Here is a 16,937-nt window from a genome sequence, read left to right on the forward strand (position 1 = left end):
CGAAGTTTGATACCCGGTCAGCCGGCCTTGAATAGATCACTTAATGACTGTCAAGTCCCAAATCCCTGCACTTGAGTTTGGAAAATCGTGAGCCACTCTATTCTCTATCTAAAAAGTCGCATGGGTATCTTTGTCCTTTCCCTTCTTTCCAAAATCAAAAAAGTTTGCACCTTCACGCTCCTTGCCCTTCTTCTCCTTCTCGCTGGCGCGGCAAATCTCATCGAACCTCTGTAGTGTCTGATGAATATCAACCTCCATGTTACGGGCGAGATATTCGCCCTCGACTCGTCTAGCAGCAGCAATATTCTGTCGGGTCTTGGACTTGACTGCTGTCCGAATACTCTGGTAAATACCCTGGCCGGGGTACGCGACAATCCCGAGAGTGGCTGTTTCACCAAAGGTTAGCATTCTGAGTCGACAAGCAGGAAGAAATACCTTCGAATACATACCTGATGCCGTCTTTGTGGCCATGTTCATGACGCCCTTGCCGACGCCCAACGCTGCGCCCGCGGCACCTCCATCTCGTCCGCCCTTGTACGGCTGGTAAAACAAGTCGGCGAACCCACCCCCGATTCCGGTCACAAAGTTTTTTCCCCCGACCATAGCGCCGGACTTCCAATCTGTAATAGGAGCGCGGGCCTCGACCTTCTCGCCGTAGAGCTTAGGCGCCTCACGGAGACCTTCCGTGACAGCCAGCGGCACATCGAGGTAGAATTTGCCGTAAGACTTGAAGAATGTGCCAACACCGGAAGCCGATGCCTTGAAGACCGCGCCTGTTGTGCTTCCGCAGCCTCGGCCGGCACTTCGGGGTCGATCGATAGCGTCGGATTGCGGAGGCGCCAGACTCGGGGATCGGGGCGGCGTCTGGACGTCTAAGCTGGAGACGCTTCTGGCGCTTCTCCTCTCAATGTCTTCCATCTCTGCGGCTTTGAGTTTGGATCGTTGATTGTAGACTTGGACGGGTTTGACGACGATGTCAGTGGCACCCTTGACCATGCCGTATCCGACTCCCATCAAGGAGGAAACGGTGCCTGTGACGGGATCCCACCGCCGGTTCTCGATGATGTATGTTTTCGTCTCGTGTCTAGAAGTCGGGTTTGTCATTAGTACATGTATACACTAAGCAATGACGAATTACGCTCAAGGTTATTGGCACTCACGGTGACATATTTTTCTGGCCAATCTTGAGGTGGTCAAGAAGAATCCCCGCAGCTTGCTTCGATAGTCTGACATGCTTCTTTCCTCTCTTGAACTCCCACACTGCCGGCTGGTTGGGGAAAACATCGCACCGAAGTAGTTCAAGGGGCAAGTTTGCGTGGAATGACTTTACTGCTGTGGCCACACCATTCTCAGTCTTCATCTTGGCCGAAAGTTCACCAGCTGCGGTCGCGGCTTCCGGTGTTAGGCAAAATCGAATCGCATCAGCCAAGTTTTGGGCGTTAAGCTGCTTGTGTGGAATAGGCTTTGGCCCAGCGCCTGCGATGGCAACCATGTCTCCCCAAAATGGCTGACTGAAAACTGTTAGTTTCGAACTGAATGGGACCCCTCATATCACTCTCCAGTACTCACTCGCCAAAGAAGGGGACGATTGTGGTTGGCCTTCCGTTCAAGAGGCCGCAAGCCGTGGTCCCGGCGCCACCATGGTGGAACACTGCCGCAACGTTGGCAAACAGCCACTCGTGGGGGCAGTCCCCCAGGAACAGGATGTCATCAGCATCAATACCTCCCAGATTACTCCAGCCTTTCGATATAATTGCGCGAACTCCCGTTGCGCGGACAGCCTCGACAAGGATCTTTGTCATTTCGTCGGGGTTGTCGATGACGATACTGCCGAAGCCGATGTAGATGGGAGTCGGTCCATTTTTCAGGAAGTTTGCGAGTTCGGTGGGAGGCTCGTACTGAGGAGGTTCGCGGAAAAAGAAGCCGCAAACATCTATGCGAGAAATCAGTACCAGATCCACCTACAGTCTTGCGCAATGGATATGTCTTACCGATATAGGCAGGCCAGTCGATGGGTTTTGGTACAAGTGATGGGGACCAGCAATATGTGAATGGAATCTTCTGCGACTCTGCGAGAACCGGGCCTTCGGAAAACGGCACTTCTTCAAGATCGATCGTCCTTCTCCAATCGTTGATGACATCTCCGAGGCTGTAATAATCATCAGCACGAGAGACCAAAGACAGCCAGACAATTGCTTACCCTTGCCATGTCAACCACTCAACGACGCTGTAGGATACAAAGTTGGCCGTCATCTGGTCAACAACTCCCTTCTCTCCAAACTTGAGATTGGCCAAGGGATGCGGGAATGCTCTCGTGCTACTCCAAGGCATGGTAAACATGAGATGTAGCGGAACACCCAGGGCTTGGGCGCAGTGGACATGTGCGAAACTCGGCGGATTGGCAATGATTGCATCCGCCACGAAAGGTGTACCAGTCTGTGTATCAGGCTCGATACAAGACCTCCAGCACCCTTCCAGCATTTCCTTTACCATCTTCCGCTTCTTCTGAATATCGCCGCCCTTCAAACTCTTCAAGCTCGGGATCAGGCCTGGATTCTTGACCATGTAGGCCATCAGTTCGGAGGGATCACCGCCGATGGGGTAGAATTCGAGGCCGGATTTGCGGACAAAATCATCAAAGACGTCGTGTGTTGCAACGCGTACTCTGTGGCCGTACGTCTGGAGCTCGTTTCCGAGCGCGATGAAGGGCTGGACATCACCGCGACTTCCTACAACTTGGATGACGATGTTGAGTTTGACAGGGAACGTCTTCTTCTCGGCGAAGCGCTCTGCTGCTTCGAAGTACTCTGGCGGGGGGCCCTCTGCTGCTGCTGCTTGTGCCAGTTGGGCTGGGTCTTTGAAGTCGGGGACAAAGCGGGCGAGGGTTGTCGCCAGCCGCGAATCGAGGTTTACGTTAATTCTACCGTCCGCTATTGTAATTTTCTCTGATTAGGATGTATTCAAAGGGGCTATTAGATGGGTCGGCTGGGGTTCCTACTTCCGACGCTTTCGCTATGTTGCTGGAGTCCCTCGTTGATCGCCGTCTCGTAGGATGGGAGATAGTCTTGAGGAACTGGATCATCCTCTATCATTCTGATGGTATTTCGCTTCGACATCTTGTACTCTCGAAGTAGGCTGAGGGGTGGGTTTCTGGTTGACGAGGGTGAAGTTATGGTCGTGCAGTACACAATGTCGACTTAGAAAAAGGAAAATGGGTATCGAAGAGGAAAATATTGAACGATCGCCGAATCAATCAAGAGCAGAAAGGGGCAAGAGCACGGTATGTTTTCAAGACGATCAAAAGAAAAGTCAATTCCTAAACGTGAAATCACCAACTAGGGAGGGGTCTCGAGGAATTTAGCCTGGGAGTCAAACCAACTTATCAAATATTCAGCTACCGCCTACTACTTACATCATACGCCGCCACATCACCCCTCCGTAGTCTGTAGCCTTAGTCGCATATCTCGTACCTGACTCGGGTTACCCGTAGGGCAAAGCCGAACGGGAGTGCTAAGGGGACTAGGATTCGTAGGGCCGGTAGTTTGAGCCGCGCCACAACGCGCCGAACTGCGAATCCACGTAAAGAGACCGTGTTTGTAAAGGCTTTCAAGCTCTTTTGGGCATATGCAGTTGCGAGGAGCCGCGGACTCGGCAAGTACCCGTCGGATCGGGGCCATAAAAATCTCATGGGTGTGGACATGTTGTCGCGATACGCGATGGGGGCGCCAGTCGATGCTTAATTATGAGTCAATGTAAGTGGGCACAACCTTAAACGTGTCATTGGTTCACTGTCGACCCGCGGGTTGTCGCATTGTCTCGCATCCATGGTGACGAATACGCGTATACGACCAACACAGAATCCGCGGATAGATCGTTCCTTGTGAGTCGCTAGAACCGTCGCTAGTCTGGAATTCTAAACTTGGACCGCTGCCCACTGCCGCAAAGACTTTGCACATTTCGCCGGATTAGGCACCGTCTCCCGGGATTTATGGCTTCGTCCTCTGGCCAATGGCTGGATTGGTATCATACGCGTACGGAGAATACCGCATTGTGCTTGATCAACGTGGCTCAGCCCTACTAATACTCCGCGTACAATCTGAAAATCTGCAAATGTCATCCCTCAGAGGCTCAGTCTGCCTAGCGCCAGGGGGCTTCTTCGTGTTGAGGCTGTTTTGCATCGCAGCAACACTCGTATGCAAACACAAAGGGGTAAAGGGGAAGAATTCAAAGATGAACGTAAAGACTTACTTATATCGAGGTCTTTGGACCGATTATGGATGATAATAGAACACGATCAACAAGCTTCTACATCGCCCGCCCACAGCCTTTACACGAACGGAACACAGTCTTTATCGCCTTGGGATTGAAGCTTTCTCTTTCCGACGACCAAGCTAAACTTTTCGGCCCGCCCAAACTCAATTTGAAGCCAAAATATTACCTAATTGCGCCAAGGAAAGACTCAGGACTTCACGATGGCGGACAACAGCACCACAACAGATGGTGCCTCCACCGGCTTCGTTTTTTACCACTATGAGCCGTCTATGGTAGCGGCAACCGTCTTCATTATCGTGTTTGGGGTTTCTTGTATGCTACACATCTGGCAATTATGTCGACGCAAGACGTGGTACTTTATTCCCTTTGTGATTGGGTGCATATGTAAGTTATCATAGTCCAAACACAACTCCATCCCCAAGCATGACTCGGCTGACATTTCCCTAGTTGAAGCAGTCGGATACGCTGGCCGAGCCATGTCTGCGGGCGAAGCACCTGATTACACCAAAAACCCCTACATTATCCAGTCGATCCTTCTCCTCCTTGGTCCCGCTTTGTTCGCCGCGTCGATCTACATGGTTCTCGGTCGCTTGATCAACCTTCTCGATGCCGGGGGATACTCTTTGATCAGACCAAACTGGTTGACCAAGGTCTTCGTGCTAGGAGATGTGCTGTCATTCTTCGCACAGTCTGGAGGTGGTGGCATGTTGGCGACTGCCAAGAACAGCGATAATGTGAAGCTCGGCGAAAACATCATCGTCGGCGGTCTCTGCATTCAGATCCTTTTCTTTGGGTTCTTCATCATCGTCACTCTTGTCTTCCACCTCCGCCTCTCCCGCAACCCGGCACCAAAGTCCCTTACAGTTCAAACCCCATGGAAGGGTCTCCTCTACGTTCTCTACGGCACCAGTCTACTCATCATGGTTCGCTCGCTTTTCCGAGTTGCCGAATACGTGGGAGGCAAGGACAGCGAGCTACAGGCCAAGGAGATGTACATCTACATCTTTGATGCGACACTGATGGGCATCACAGCTATGTCCTTCAACTGGTTCCACCCAAGTCGTGTCATCAACCATCAGGCTACCGGTTTGAAGCAAGTTTCTAGCTCCGAGGTCCTCAACGAGGGATACCTGATGGAAAGCGGACAATACCCGAAGCCGCAACAACAACAATACCAAGACCCGCGGTACGAGCCTTACCAAGGAGTCGCCGGTAACCAGGGGTTTCGTAGGTGAAAGAAATCAACAAGGCGGCGTTGAAGAAACTCGAGAGACGAGGGTAGAGCTTCCAGTGGCACCAGCGGGAACAAGAAAGCCGAGCGAAGAGAATTGGAGAGATTGGGCTTATGATCCGGTCACTTGACTGGGGTCTTTTTCTTTTGTTTTTAGTTTGCCCTTCTAGGGTTCTTTTCCCTTTGTTCTTTGGCGAAGAAGCCTGGATAGACTCATGAAACATGTAGGATTACATAACATCTGGTTTGGGGTTTGGGATTCTGTACGAAAGGTATACGTTGATGCCTTGGAGTAAATGGATAGAAAGCAAAGTTGATCTCACACTATGTACCAGGAATCCATTGAGACAGTCCCAGAAATCTACTTTTTCTTTCTTTACGATATGCAGTCAGTCGAGGAGTACCCAGGCCACACGCATTGCTTCAACTTCCAAAGTCTTCAATTACCATGTTGTGCGTTGCGCATATGCTACCTTACACCGATGGACAAATCAGTGACTGTTATGAAGTTCCGTCATTACTAAAGCTTCCTCAGCAGAACCTTCCTGTTGGGGTCCGGTTGAGTCTAGAAACTTATTAGCAGGCTGGTCCTCCCACGATGGATCCTTAATCACTTACTATTGCGCCGAATTCCAAGTTCTTGTATCGCTCCTTGCTGTCTCCTACGTTCTTAATGTCGTAGTTGGCCAGCGTCGTCGCCATGATCATCTTGATCTCGTTTACAGCGAAGAAGCGGCCTGGGCATGCGTGACGACCGTAACCAAAGGTCAAACTGGTCTGCCCCACGCTGACGAACTGGGCATTTGCCACAACCTCGGCCTGTTTCGAGCCGGTTTCCTGTTCCGTCTTGGCTTGTCGAAGCTTGTAAAATCTCAAGGCGTCAAACTTCTCGGAGTCCGGGAAGATCTCATCGTCGTTGTTGATGCCAATTACAGGCAACTCGATTACGGATCCGCCAGGAATGACCTGGCCGTTCGATAGAGCAAACGTCTTCAAGACCTTGCGCTGGAATGATGCTGTACAGATGGTTAGTTGTTGAATTAGTTACTTAGCTGAGACTGTACACTCACTGGGACCAAGTGCATAGTATCTCATCGTCTCCTTGAGGAAGCTATCCAGCTTCTTCATGTTCTGCATAGCGCCGCTGGTGAAGACACCGTTGCTCTCGGCCAAGGCTTGCTGGATGTCGTCCCGGAGCATTGGAATCAGCTCAGGCATAGCAGCCAGGGTGTAGAGACTTGATTCACTTCGTCAGCGTTATCCACGTTGCCTTGGCTATCGTATGTCCAGATACTTACGCATTGGTCGTGGTGACAGTTGTAGTGTGGATAGCAGCGAAGCTGATACCCAGCTGGTACCTAGCAAGCTCTCTATCATTCTTCTCACCAAACTTCTTCTGCGACTCCATGATCCATTGCAGCATATCGTCCGGCTTTTGGTAGTCGGGGCTTTTCTCGGCCTCCTTCCTTGCGGTCACCACAGGTCTCAGGAACTTGTCCGCCTCCTCAATCCGGTGGTGAACCTGCTTGACTTCCGACGTTCTTGCTGCCAAGAAGGGGCGCAGCCACGGAGCAATATCAGCAACCTTTCTAACGGCCTTCATCAGATCGAGGGTATAGTTGATCGCGGCGTCTAGGTATTCTTCGTTTCGGCAGAGCTCGGGTCCGATAAAGACGCGCCCTGAGGCCATGGCGATGACTCGCATCATCTTGTCCATGATCTTGACCTCGTTCCAGTCGCATGATTGGGGGAGCTCTGTTCGCAGAGCTTCGACGACTTCGTCGGCGATGATCGGGTTGAGTCGGACTGTTGAGGTATTAACATTGTTAGTGGAACTTACAAGACCTTGTCACAGAGATATGACGTACCCAGAGCTGGTGTCAAAGCAGTCTTGACGGTGTGGGGCAACAACGCGATGTCGGTGTCTATACCTGTGTACTTCGCGTGCATTGACTAGGGATTCATCAGCGCTTCCTCGTTATTGTAAGATGTTCTTAGCCTGACCTCTTCGATGGCCCGGTTGAAGCTGAGAACGTCATCAGGAAGCCTCTTCAGCTCGTTCATGAACTTCGGGGCGACGACAATATTTGGCGATTCTGGTGACTTAGTACAGGTGATCTTCGCTATTGAGAGGCTGGAGCTTACTCCTTGCGGTGGTGATCCGGAAAGCTCTCTCTTTGAACTATGCGTATGTCCGGTTAACTCAAAATGTTCACCATTGGGACTTGCTGGTGTCTGCCGTACCTTTCTGTATCCTCTTAGGTAGAGGTTCCTGGCCTCGCCATTCATGAACTGCTTTCGCCGGGCTTCGGATCCTCCAAACTCTGTGCCTACCATAGGAATATCTGCCCATGGATCACTCTTCAAGACTGTTTGGAGCAAATATGCCACAGCACATGCAAACAGGGCAGTGGCGGCGACAGGCCATCGCTGGGCTACTTCGATAAAGAGGGCGCCGTCCACCTCAGCACCTGCTGTAGCGTTCACGTTGGGAAGCATCGACATCGACATCTTGGGTGGTTGACGGGTTGCGATGATGGTGTGCTCGGACAAGAGAATTAGACTCAAGAAAGAGATGGGACATAAGGATGTAATATAATCTCGCCGTACCCTCCATCAAGTCCCCTTGGCTGCAAGCTTGACAGCAACAACCAAGTACGTTCTGGGGACCCAGCCACGAGCCGTGACGAATGCCACCAACACAGCCGACGGGAGACAAACTACGAGCATAATTTAGTAAGTAGCCGGCGTGAAACTTACCCGCGGATTGCGAAACCGGGTGGAACCGCCCAACTACCGGCCGGGGGAAAGAGAGAAAGATGGTGGTAGGCTGTGAGCATGGCTCACATCTTGTCTTCTCCCCCAACCAACCACCCCCTGCGCCGATCAACGGGACGAAGAAGAATCAGATCTCATGGGTATAAATTAGCGCTACCGTGGGACAAAGGGACCAGAGGCAACAAAAACGCGGGGTGAGGGGCGAAGATAGTGTGAGGGCTTTGACCAAGCGGACTGACGAAAAAGTCCGAACCAAGGTTCGTCGAGTGAGGTTCCCGTGTAAACGAGAGTAAACGACGTTACCGGTTTCGTATTCGCGAGTATGATCGTCAAGAGGATACCAAGCGATCTGTGCGACGTGGTATGACGCAACGTCGCTTGTAAGCCTGGTCGCATCGATGTGTTTCTAGAGGTTTAGGGAGGGCTCCTCGAGTCACTTCGACTCGTTCTATCAGGCAGAAGAAGACGATCTCGTCTCGGGCACATACATCAAAATGCAAGTCTTTCCTTGTTGCCAATGTGCACATCGCACAGAAAGCGCCTGAAATGTTCTCGGTTTCTCTTTCACTGGCGAATAGAGGCCGCCCTTAACTGTCATGCGGTCCAAGTGTGGACAATCTGTAATGTTTCGAAACCTTCTGTTTGTGGCATCTTGGCCCTCATCCGCGGCCCAAGCGGCACATCATTGGATGAAAGAATGAACATGAAAACGTGGTGGAAGAAAAAGAAGAAACGATAGCACGTAGTAGGTTTGGCCAAGACCGGATAGTTGGTGTGTTCGGCCCTTTGAGTTGGAATATCAACATGTCGGATGACTTGCCTCGACGAACTCCCTAATTTACGCCTAAAGATGTGGTGGCATCTCCCACCGGGAGAGCTAAGCCGAGAGTTCAAGAGTCATAAACTTTAAGAAAGCCAGTAATCTCCCCATCGAACAGCGGTTTGCCAGTTGAGGGATCTTCACTGTTGGCGCCCAACAATCTGGCCTCCCAAAATGTTCCTTGATCAGAAGTCGTCTCCTTCTTGAAACCCCACGTCGTGTAGCCCTCGGAGCCCAAGAAGACCCCGTCGATCTGCGTGCCGTTGAGCGTGTAATGCGAGTACGGCTTGACCTCGGTGCCGTTGACCAAGTACATGAGTAGAGCGTCGTACGGAATCTCTGCGACCGCGAGGTTCTCCCAGGTGTAGCCCGAGACGCCAGTGGGCACATGGCCCTGAATGCCTTGGCCATCGACACACTGAAGCGGGTCCTGCGCAACAGCGGCTCTGTCAAGTGCAGCCATCTGAAAGGAGTATGGTTAGTGATGTGACTTGACTTTAGACGTGACCAATCAGGTGATGGCGCCCGGATGTGAACTCACGTATCCCCATCGGATGCCAGTCGAGCCGCGAGAGTAAATGGCGGTCAGGCCGTGATTGTCGAGGACGCCGCCGTCGGTATCCTTTACTTGGATCGACCACGGCCCCGCTTGACCGGCAGAAGCGTCGTAGCCCGGGTACGCGGAGCAGCCGCCGGTAAGCTCCTTGACCGTGACGTTCTCAGCGGCTGAGACGAATGGTGACATGGTGATGCCAACGGCCGCAGCCGCGATAAACTTAGCGAGTGACGACATCTGAAGCGACTGAATCCTGAAAGCAATTGAATGTGATAGATCGACACAAGGAGTTAGATAAGCAGCAGGTGAGGCTCTATTCGCTCAACCTCTGTATCGGCAGATTGCCAAGATTTTATAACAACTGCCCCTGAAAGGATTCTAGGCATCAAACGGCCTCATTCCGAACGCCATTCTCGTGAGATGATCCATTCCCGCAAGCGAAGGAACTTGGGTGTTCCAAAGCCGGAGCTAAACATGCAACGGCGCGTTCCTGCCTAACTCAACAGCCTATAGAAGCACGGGAGCATCGGGACGGGGCAGGATTTTAGGCTGAGAGAAGGGGGGGTTGAGGCCGCCAAGGCAAAATTGAAGCTTTGCCCCCGCAAGCGGATGACGCTAATTGCCGTTACCCGCCTGTGCGATCTTGATTTTGAATCATCGAGGGCAAGACATCATGGCGTCGAAAAGAGACAATGACGACAAGCTCCAGAATGCTAAGCGATGTGACTATGCTGCCTGGCTGTGTCTGGGATACGATGTAAAATAAGCAGGATATCAAGTTAAGCCAGTTGTCCTGGGACAATTGGTCTCTACGATCAGGTGTCGGTATTCGGACCTTTGGGGTTCAAACAATTGCAAAAGCAAAATGCCAGCCCCTTAATTAGCGCTGTTGATCTGATCAGCCACCTTTCCCTTCTTGCATAAGCCACACTAAAGACCGACAGCCACTTCGCCCCTGTCGTCATTCTGCAAGCTGTCGATCAGGAACCTCGTGATCCCGCAGGTGCTTGACTCAGGTATGCTAGGAGGAAAGACCCCTAAAATGGGGATGGAAACAGTGATCCCGGGTATACCGTAACAGAGGACTCATGAACGAGCTTACTGAGCGTCCGGAGGTATGATTGCATGCGAGAAATACGAAGGGCAGCTTGAGACTTTCAGACGGCGAATGGACTGCCATATTTGGGGGTTTCTTAGTAAACTTAGGTGACGCTCAGAGTGTCAGGGAGCGTGTCTGGCCCTATCGGATGATCCCCATGCGCATTTACCTCGCGGTTTACAAGGCAAACCACACAGCAGGGGCGTGATGAGGTGCAACTCGATACAGTTCGAGCAAAGCCATCACGTGACCATCAATCCTCCTTGGGCCCCCTTTGACGTCGATCATGATGTTGAGGGCAAGTAAGTTTGGACAGGGAGCCTAACTTCAGCGGCGCGCAAACGCGTCTGTCGACGAAGCACCATCAGGCAATTGATCAGGTTAGTCAGCGAAACCAAGTTGTCACGATCACTGCATAAGGGCACGAGCGACAACGAATTCGAAAACGAGTTGAGTTTTTTATTCCACTTTCTTGGTCGCAAGACCGACCTGAACGTCTAAAGTCGCACGGCGAAGCAAGATGTTGCAATAATACATTCGGGCGTTGGTCAAGAACCCGTCTGTGGCTATGACATCGATGGAGAGTACTTGTTTGTTTATTTTATGTTAATACATCGTCTGTATCCATGTCACAGAAACAACGACATTGATGCGGTCAGTCTTGATTCAAGGTCGCAATCCGTCCTCCAACAATGTTCAACAGGTCTATCATTCCATGAGGCATACACCGAAGCTTATTCCTTTTGTAAACAAAAAGCTTTTCCAGCCACGAGCGCACTTCGGTTTCGTGTACCAGAACCGACTACACCAAATTTGAAGGAAATGATGGCATAAGTTCGTTTTGACCGGAACGCAGATTGACGTTGCTACCACCCAGTGTTGTCCGTTGATTTGCGATGATTCTGAGTCTAGAGCACCGCGAATCCATGTCCGAAGGTTACAGCATTGGCCGACGATTGATCAGGATTTCAAATTTATGAACTCAGGTTTGTCAGATTTGTACATCGCTGGCGTTTTCCCAAACATCACCTTGCGGCTAATACTATCTCGATGGAACTTGAATCTCCTCATCGAATACTCGCGTCTTTCTTTTAGACAAAGGGGAAGCGACCGACTGTGACAATCACCTCTAGGTACCTTGTTCCCGAAGAAAGTAAATCGTGGATATCACCTCGACAGTAATTCTTCCCGATGCCGGTGTTCTAGAGGGATTAGCGACAGGGCGCCAAGCCCGTATCCTTGAGAAGTTCGTTAGAGAAAACTGACATACTAGGAGGACACTTTAGCAGCGACCTGTAGAAAAGGAACAAGCCTGAATTCAAGTCATTTGGTATAAGGTATGTGTTAGTTGTATTCTCGGCTCAATGTGCTCAACGTACAGGCCCCAGCCTGTTAGACTTGCTGCTATTATAGCCTACTAGAGCAAGGTTCCTATCAGGCTATCATCTGGATGATAGCTGGTGCTCGGGATCAAACTCTTCCTGGTTTATGAGTTCCCTTTCAAGCACGACATATACGTTACGAGGACATCCTTACATGTTTCTGTATAGGAAGTCTGCTGTTCACAATTTCGAAATTCTTGGTTGCGTCAGATACAAACTATCTCGCTCCTCTGCCCAAGTTGCATGCCTCAACATCTTCTTCAGACAACGATTTTGCTTGTGATTCAAGATAGAAGTTTCCTTCAACCGGAGTTATGTGGTAATAGCCTTATCTAATTCGGTGGCGGCGGGGATTGCCTGATTAAGAAGTTGGGGTGCAGATGTTGATGCATGGCGCTTATCATCACGATGCAACCCCGCACCTCCATCTTCCCCGGTCCTTCTTCTACGTCCATCACTCCGAGACAAATACAATTCATGCAATCCTTGTTTTTCGATATAAAGTGACACATTTTGACACTTTCGAATTCCTCCTGATAAACCATCAGGAAACTGGCCTATCACCCCTGTAACGACACACTCTGACGTCTGATCCTCTCAATGTCATTCAAGTCGGAAGCCATCGTCGCCAGAGGCCCCTTCTCTGAAGGAAAATGGGCCATTGAACCAGTCACTCTTCGAGATCTTCGCTCAGACGAGGTTCTTGTTGAAGTTGTCGCCTCTGGTATCTGTCACACAGACTTACACTGCGGTAACACGCCCGATGATAAGGGAGTTCCTGGAGTCTACTACCCTCGAGTCCTGGGACATGAAGGTAAGTGATCTTGTACTTTAAGCCAATTAAAAAGCCGTAGTGCTTCAGTTCGCTAACTCGTATCAAAGGTTCTGGATACGTGGTTCAGGTCGGAGATGGCGTGACGAAGGTCAAGCCCGGCGACGCCGTTTTCCTCTCCTTTTCATACTGCGGAGAGTGCCACGTCTGCAAGACGGGACCGCCATCTCACTGCACCAAGTTCTTCGAGATCAACTTCATGGGAGAGCCAGTCTTCTCGGACGGAATAGGCGGGCGCTTTTTCGGCCAGTCCAGCTTAGCCCATCACACCGTCGTCAGCGACAAGTCCGTCGTCAATGCGGCCGGCCTCGGACTGACTCGGGATGACCTGAGAATACTAGCACCGCTTGGATGTGGTCTCCAGACAGGCAGCGGAACCGTCATCAACGTCGCCAAGGCCGGTCCGAAGGACTGCATCGCCATCGCGGGTATGGGAGGTGTAGGCTTGGCGGCGGTCATTGCAGCAAAGAACCAAGGGTGCAAGGCCATCATCGGAATCGACCGAGTCGAGTCTCGCCTCGAGCTGGCTAAGACACTAGGAGCTACGCACATCATCAATACGACTGGGCTCGAAATGGCGCAGGTGACTGAGAAGATCAAGGAAGTGGCTGAGGGGCTTGGAGCAACCATTTGCATCGACACCAGCGCGTTCCCGCCTTTGCTCGAAGCTCAAGTTCAAGGAACGCGGTACATGGGGAAGATCATTCAGGTTGGCACTGGCATGCCAGAGTCACATCTGTCGCTTCACATGCAGAGTTTCATGGTCAGCGGAAAGCAGTATTTTGGAGCGGTTCAGGGGCACGTCAACACTGCCGAGTACGTTCCTCAGATGGTTCAGTGGTGGAGAGATGGGAAGTTTCCTGTTGAGAAGCTGATCAAAGTCTTTGAACACGGCGATTTTGCTTCAGCTGTAGAAGCGATGAAGCGCGGCGACGTTGTCAAGCCAATTATTGCCTGGTCATGAACCATGGTCCGTGGGCTTTATGGAGCTCATACTATGACCATCGTCATAGTGACTCGAAACAAAGAAAATCCAACGTAGGTATCACCCTACTTTATTATACATATGCTCACAAAGCTTGATCATCTTAACTGAACTCAAGCCGTTCTCAGAGCCTCATCGCAATGCCGACCTCTGATCTGAGCCTCCAGTCGTCCCGTTCCAACAACCTCTTCAGCAATAAACATGTGCGCACCCAACAAAGCCAAGCCAAGCCGGGGTTCTTTCGGCTCATTTCCCGACTTATCAGTTCGCGTTTAAGCTAGAGGACCCCGAACAAACCGGGACTTTGTGATTGGTCAACAAGTTACGAGCAGTCAACTGACCATTCACGCGAGACTCTGATAAGAAAACGCGCGAATAATGTTGCATTCGTTGTAATGCAAGAACCCCGCAATCCGGGGGGCATGGTGGAGACGGTGGTTTTCCCAACTCACCGTTGCATTTATCCCCCAGGCCAGGGCCAATCTTCCCGAGCGGCTCAAGGCTTGAGCAGCCCATCTCTAAACTCCTTGAACTCCTTTTCTTTTACTCATATGGGCGCCAAAGAATCGCACCACTTTCTCGTCCGGTCAGCCAATCCTAAACCAAAAAGCCGCACCCAAGAGTGAGAGAGCGGAGAGAAAAACAATGGAGAATCTCCTCGGCCCAGACCTGGCCTCCAAAATCGGTCCCTGGATCCTCCCTAAGCCGCTCGAGGCACCGCCGTCGCCCGAGTCCGTCTGCAACAGCGACCGGGCCTCGCCGACGGAGGAGACCAAACGGCGCAGGGCGGGTGGACCGAAGGCGCGTACCGGCTGTGCCACCTGCAAGACTCGCCATGTAAAATGCGACGAGCGCAAGCCCACATGTTTCCGTTGTGAGAAGGTCGGAGTAGTCTGCGAAGGCTACGTGGACCGCATCGACCGCCGGAGGAAACGGACAAACCAGAATGTGGTCCGCCGGAATACGCCGCAGCTCATCGCCCCTCGGTCCGCTTCAGCCGAGGCCGCCGACGTTTGCAGCGGCAACAGCAGCAGCAAATCCGAGATGATCTTGTCGCCTCAGATTCCTAGATCGCTCTCGAGCCTACCCAAGATCTATCACAAGGACGGCGTTTACTACGATTACTTTCGACATCAGGTTTCCACCAACCTGGCAGGTTACTACACTAGTCCCAACTGGTCATATCTAGTCGTCGGTGAAGGTCTGCAAGATGACTGTATTCACCACTCGATCCTAGCTGTCGGTGCGCTTATTCGCTCCACCCCTCAGGATGCGAGACCAAGCACGCCTAGAAGAAAAGCGTTACCACCTACCTCGGATGGCTACGCTGTAACCGAACATCGTGAGGTCGCGTTGCGACATCATCTCAAGGCAGTCAAGTCTCTAAGAGAACGAATGGAGTTAATAACGGCATCATCACCGACCACAGTAGTTGTCACGACTCTACTACTGGTCGTGTACGAGCTGCTTCAGGGTGAACCAAGGACGGCCGAAATGCTCCTCAACTCATGCTTAGGAGCACTGAGGGACTCGATCACAATGTTCGAAAGCGATCCCGATAGTGAGGAGAAGTATCGTGACTCAGAATTCAACGACATGGAGCATGTGCTCCCGTGCATAGCGGCCATGAGCCAGCTCTCACAATCGCTTCAGCCTCGCCGCCATCACGCGCACCCTTTCAAGATTGATCCCGGATCTGACGTCCATAATCCTCAGCATGAACCAATCTCAAAATTCTTCATTTCGTGGGGCAGGTTCTTCACTTTCGCCGTCAGCTTCATCAGCAACTCTACCGATGTCACTGCTGAGGGCATTTCCATGGATATGCTCCGTCACCTCACCATCCACCAGCAAAACTTCCTTTCACAACTACAACAATGGAGATCCGTCATCCAATACTATGCCGAGAGTCCGACAGTAGATATCGCGACCAAGAAGGGCCTGAGAATCGCTCAAATTCACTGGCTCCTTCTCCACATCACACTCACTTGCTGCTTAGACCCAACCGAAGTGGCCTACGATGCATTCGAAAACGAATTCAGAGATCTGACGATGCTTTGCGTTGAGTTATATCGTGACTGCGTGTCACAGCCCCGCCCGACGTCTGTGTTGCTGGGGCAGGGCCTCATTTTACCACTGTGCACTGTTGTGCGCGCCTGCAGAAATCACGACATCCGCATGACGGCATTGCAGGCACTGCATGAGATACCCCCGTCGATGGTCGCTTGGGATGTGGTGTCAAACATGGACGGGATCCTGGGAGCCTTGCTGCTTGAGGAGACTGGCCGTGACGCGAAAGGATTCGTTCCCCCGGAATCGAGATGGTTTTGGTTAAAGGATGTGACTGTGCCAGAAACGCAGAGGATCCATAAGGTCTACCAGAGGCTAGCACCGGGGCAAGATGGCAAGCCTGTTCTGACGAAGTTGCGACCGACATCTAATGTACGATCAAAGATCTGTAAGGCGAGCGGATGTGAGAAATACCACTTGCTGGGACCGGTAGTCGTAGAAGACTCGTGAAATAGGACAGCGTCCTGGTTTTTATGATCACCTTGCGAGAAAAACAAAGACGTGTCCAACAGTCAACCATAAATCTCATGCTGAACAAAAGAAAAGTGGTATTCGTGACAATAGCACCTCGGCCCGTATAAGTAGAAAGTATTTGAGAATCGTAAATACCAGCCAGTCACAACCAATAGGCTCGGTTCCTCCTGAGTTGAAGTCGGACGCTCTTATTTGATAGGCTAGCCTCGTATATATTAGCCAATCGGGCGAGACCCAGGAAGGTTGACAAGCCAAATGTGGCAAGTGGTTCTACAGATGTCCCAGCACCTCCACTCCACTTAGTCTGGTCCAACCCTCTGAGATTCGTAAGAATCACCCAATGAGACGATCAAGACCTTAGATACCTAGTACACCATAAAGGTTGTTCCAACTTATTCTATTAGGTTACACAATAGGGGTCAGAAAGCCATACATTTA

At 51.3% G+C, this 16,937-nt stretch overlaps 7 protein-coding genes across 7 annotated transcripts; 3 read left to right on the plus strand and 4 right to left on the minus strand.

Moving 5' to 3' along the window:
* Positions 1-108: 108 nt before the first annotated feature.
* On the minus strand, positions 109-3,116 carry CABS01_02632 (uncharacterized protein; the record flags this gene model as incomplete). The annotated part of the gene is made up of 7 exons (XM_060536010.1): positions 109-386; positions 450-1,084; positions 1,161-1,511; positions 1,570-1,933; positions 1,992-2,149; positions 2,201-2,930; positions 2,999-3,116. 7 exons carry the CDS (start codon positions 3,114-3,116, stop codon positions 109-111), a joined length of 2,634 nt encoding a protein of 877 aa, XP_060393922.1.
* A 1,356-nt stretch (positions 3,117-4,472) lies between these two features.
* On the plus strand, positions 4,473-5,507 carry CABS01_02633 (uncharacterized protein; the record flags this gene model as incomplete). The annotated part of the gene is made up of 2 exons (XM_060536011.1): positions 4,473-4,656; positions 4,720-5,507. The coding sequence occupies 2 exons, from the start codon at positions 4,473-4,475 to the stop codon at positions 5,505-5,507; spliced, it is 972 nt and encodes a 323-aa protein (XP_060393923.1).
* Positions 5,508-6,023: 516 nt separating this feature from the next.
* CABS01_02634 (cytochrome P450) lies at positions 6,024-8,014 on the minus strand (the record flags this gene model as incomplete). Its single annotated transcript, XM_060536012.1, has 7 exons — positions 6,024-6,068; positions 6,122-6,519; positions 6,574-6,740; positions 6,802-7,309; positions 7,372-7,456; positions 7,508-7,678; positions 7,748-8,014. 7 exons carry the CDS (start codon positions 8,012-8,014, stop codon positions 6,024-6,026), a joined length of 1,641 nt encoding a protein of 546 aa, XP_060393924.1.
* A 420-nt stretch (positions 8,015-8,434) lies between these two features.
* Positions 8,435-8,677, minus strand: CABS01_02635 (uncharacterized protein; the record flags this gene model as incomplete). The annotated part of the gene is made up of 1 exon (XM_060536013.1): positions 8,435-8,677. One exon carries the CDS (start codon positions 8,675-8,677, stop codon positions 8,435-8,437), a length of 243 nt encoding a protein of 80 aa, XP_060393925.1.
* A 494-nt stretch (positions 8,678-9,171) lies between these two features.
* CABS01_02636 (uncharacterized protein) lies at positions 9,172-9,894 on the minus strand (the record flags this gene model as incomplete). The annotated part of the gene is made up of 2 exons (XM_060536014.1): positions 9,172-9,564; positions 9,643-9,894. The coding sequence occupies 2 exons, from the start codon at positions 9,892-9,894 to the stop codon at positions 9,172-9,174; spliced, it is 645 nt and encodes a 214-aa protein (XP_060393926.1).
* A 2,844-nt stretch (positions 9,895-12,738) lies between these two features.
* CABS01_02637 (zinc-binding dehydrogenase) lies at positions 12,739-13,934 on the plus strand (the record flags this gene model as incomplete). The annotated part of the gene is made up of 2 exons (XM_060536015.1): positions 12,739-12,952; positions 13,021-13,934. 2 exons carry the CDS (start codon positions 12,739-12,741, stop codon positions 13,932-13,934), a joined length of 1,128 nt encoding a protein of 375 aa, XP_060393927.1.
* Positions 13,935-14,600: 666 nt separating this feature from the next.
* On the plus strand, positions 14,601-16,475 carry CABS01_02638 (uncharacterized protein; the record flags this gene model as incomplete). Its single annotated transcript, XM_060536016.1, has 1 exon — positions 14,601-16,475. One exon carries the CDS (start codon positions 14,601-14,603, stop codon positions 16,473-16,475), a length of 1,875 nt encoding a protein of 624 aa, XP_060393928.1.
* Positions 16,476-16,937: the final 462 nt, after the last annotated feature.

Source organism: Colletotrichum abscissum (genome assembly GCF_030869225.1).
Source record: "Colletotrichum abscissum strain IMI 504890 chromosome Unknown Scaffold_5.1, whole genome shotgun sequence".
In the NCBI taxonomy this organism is placed as follows: domain Eukaryota; kingdom Fungi; phylum Ascomycota; class Sordariomycetes; order Glomerellales; family Glomerellaceae; genus Colletotrichum; species Colletotrichum abscissum.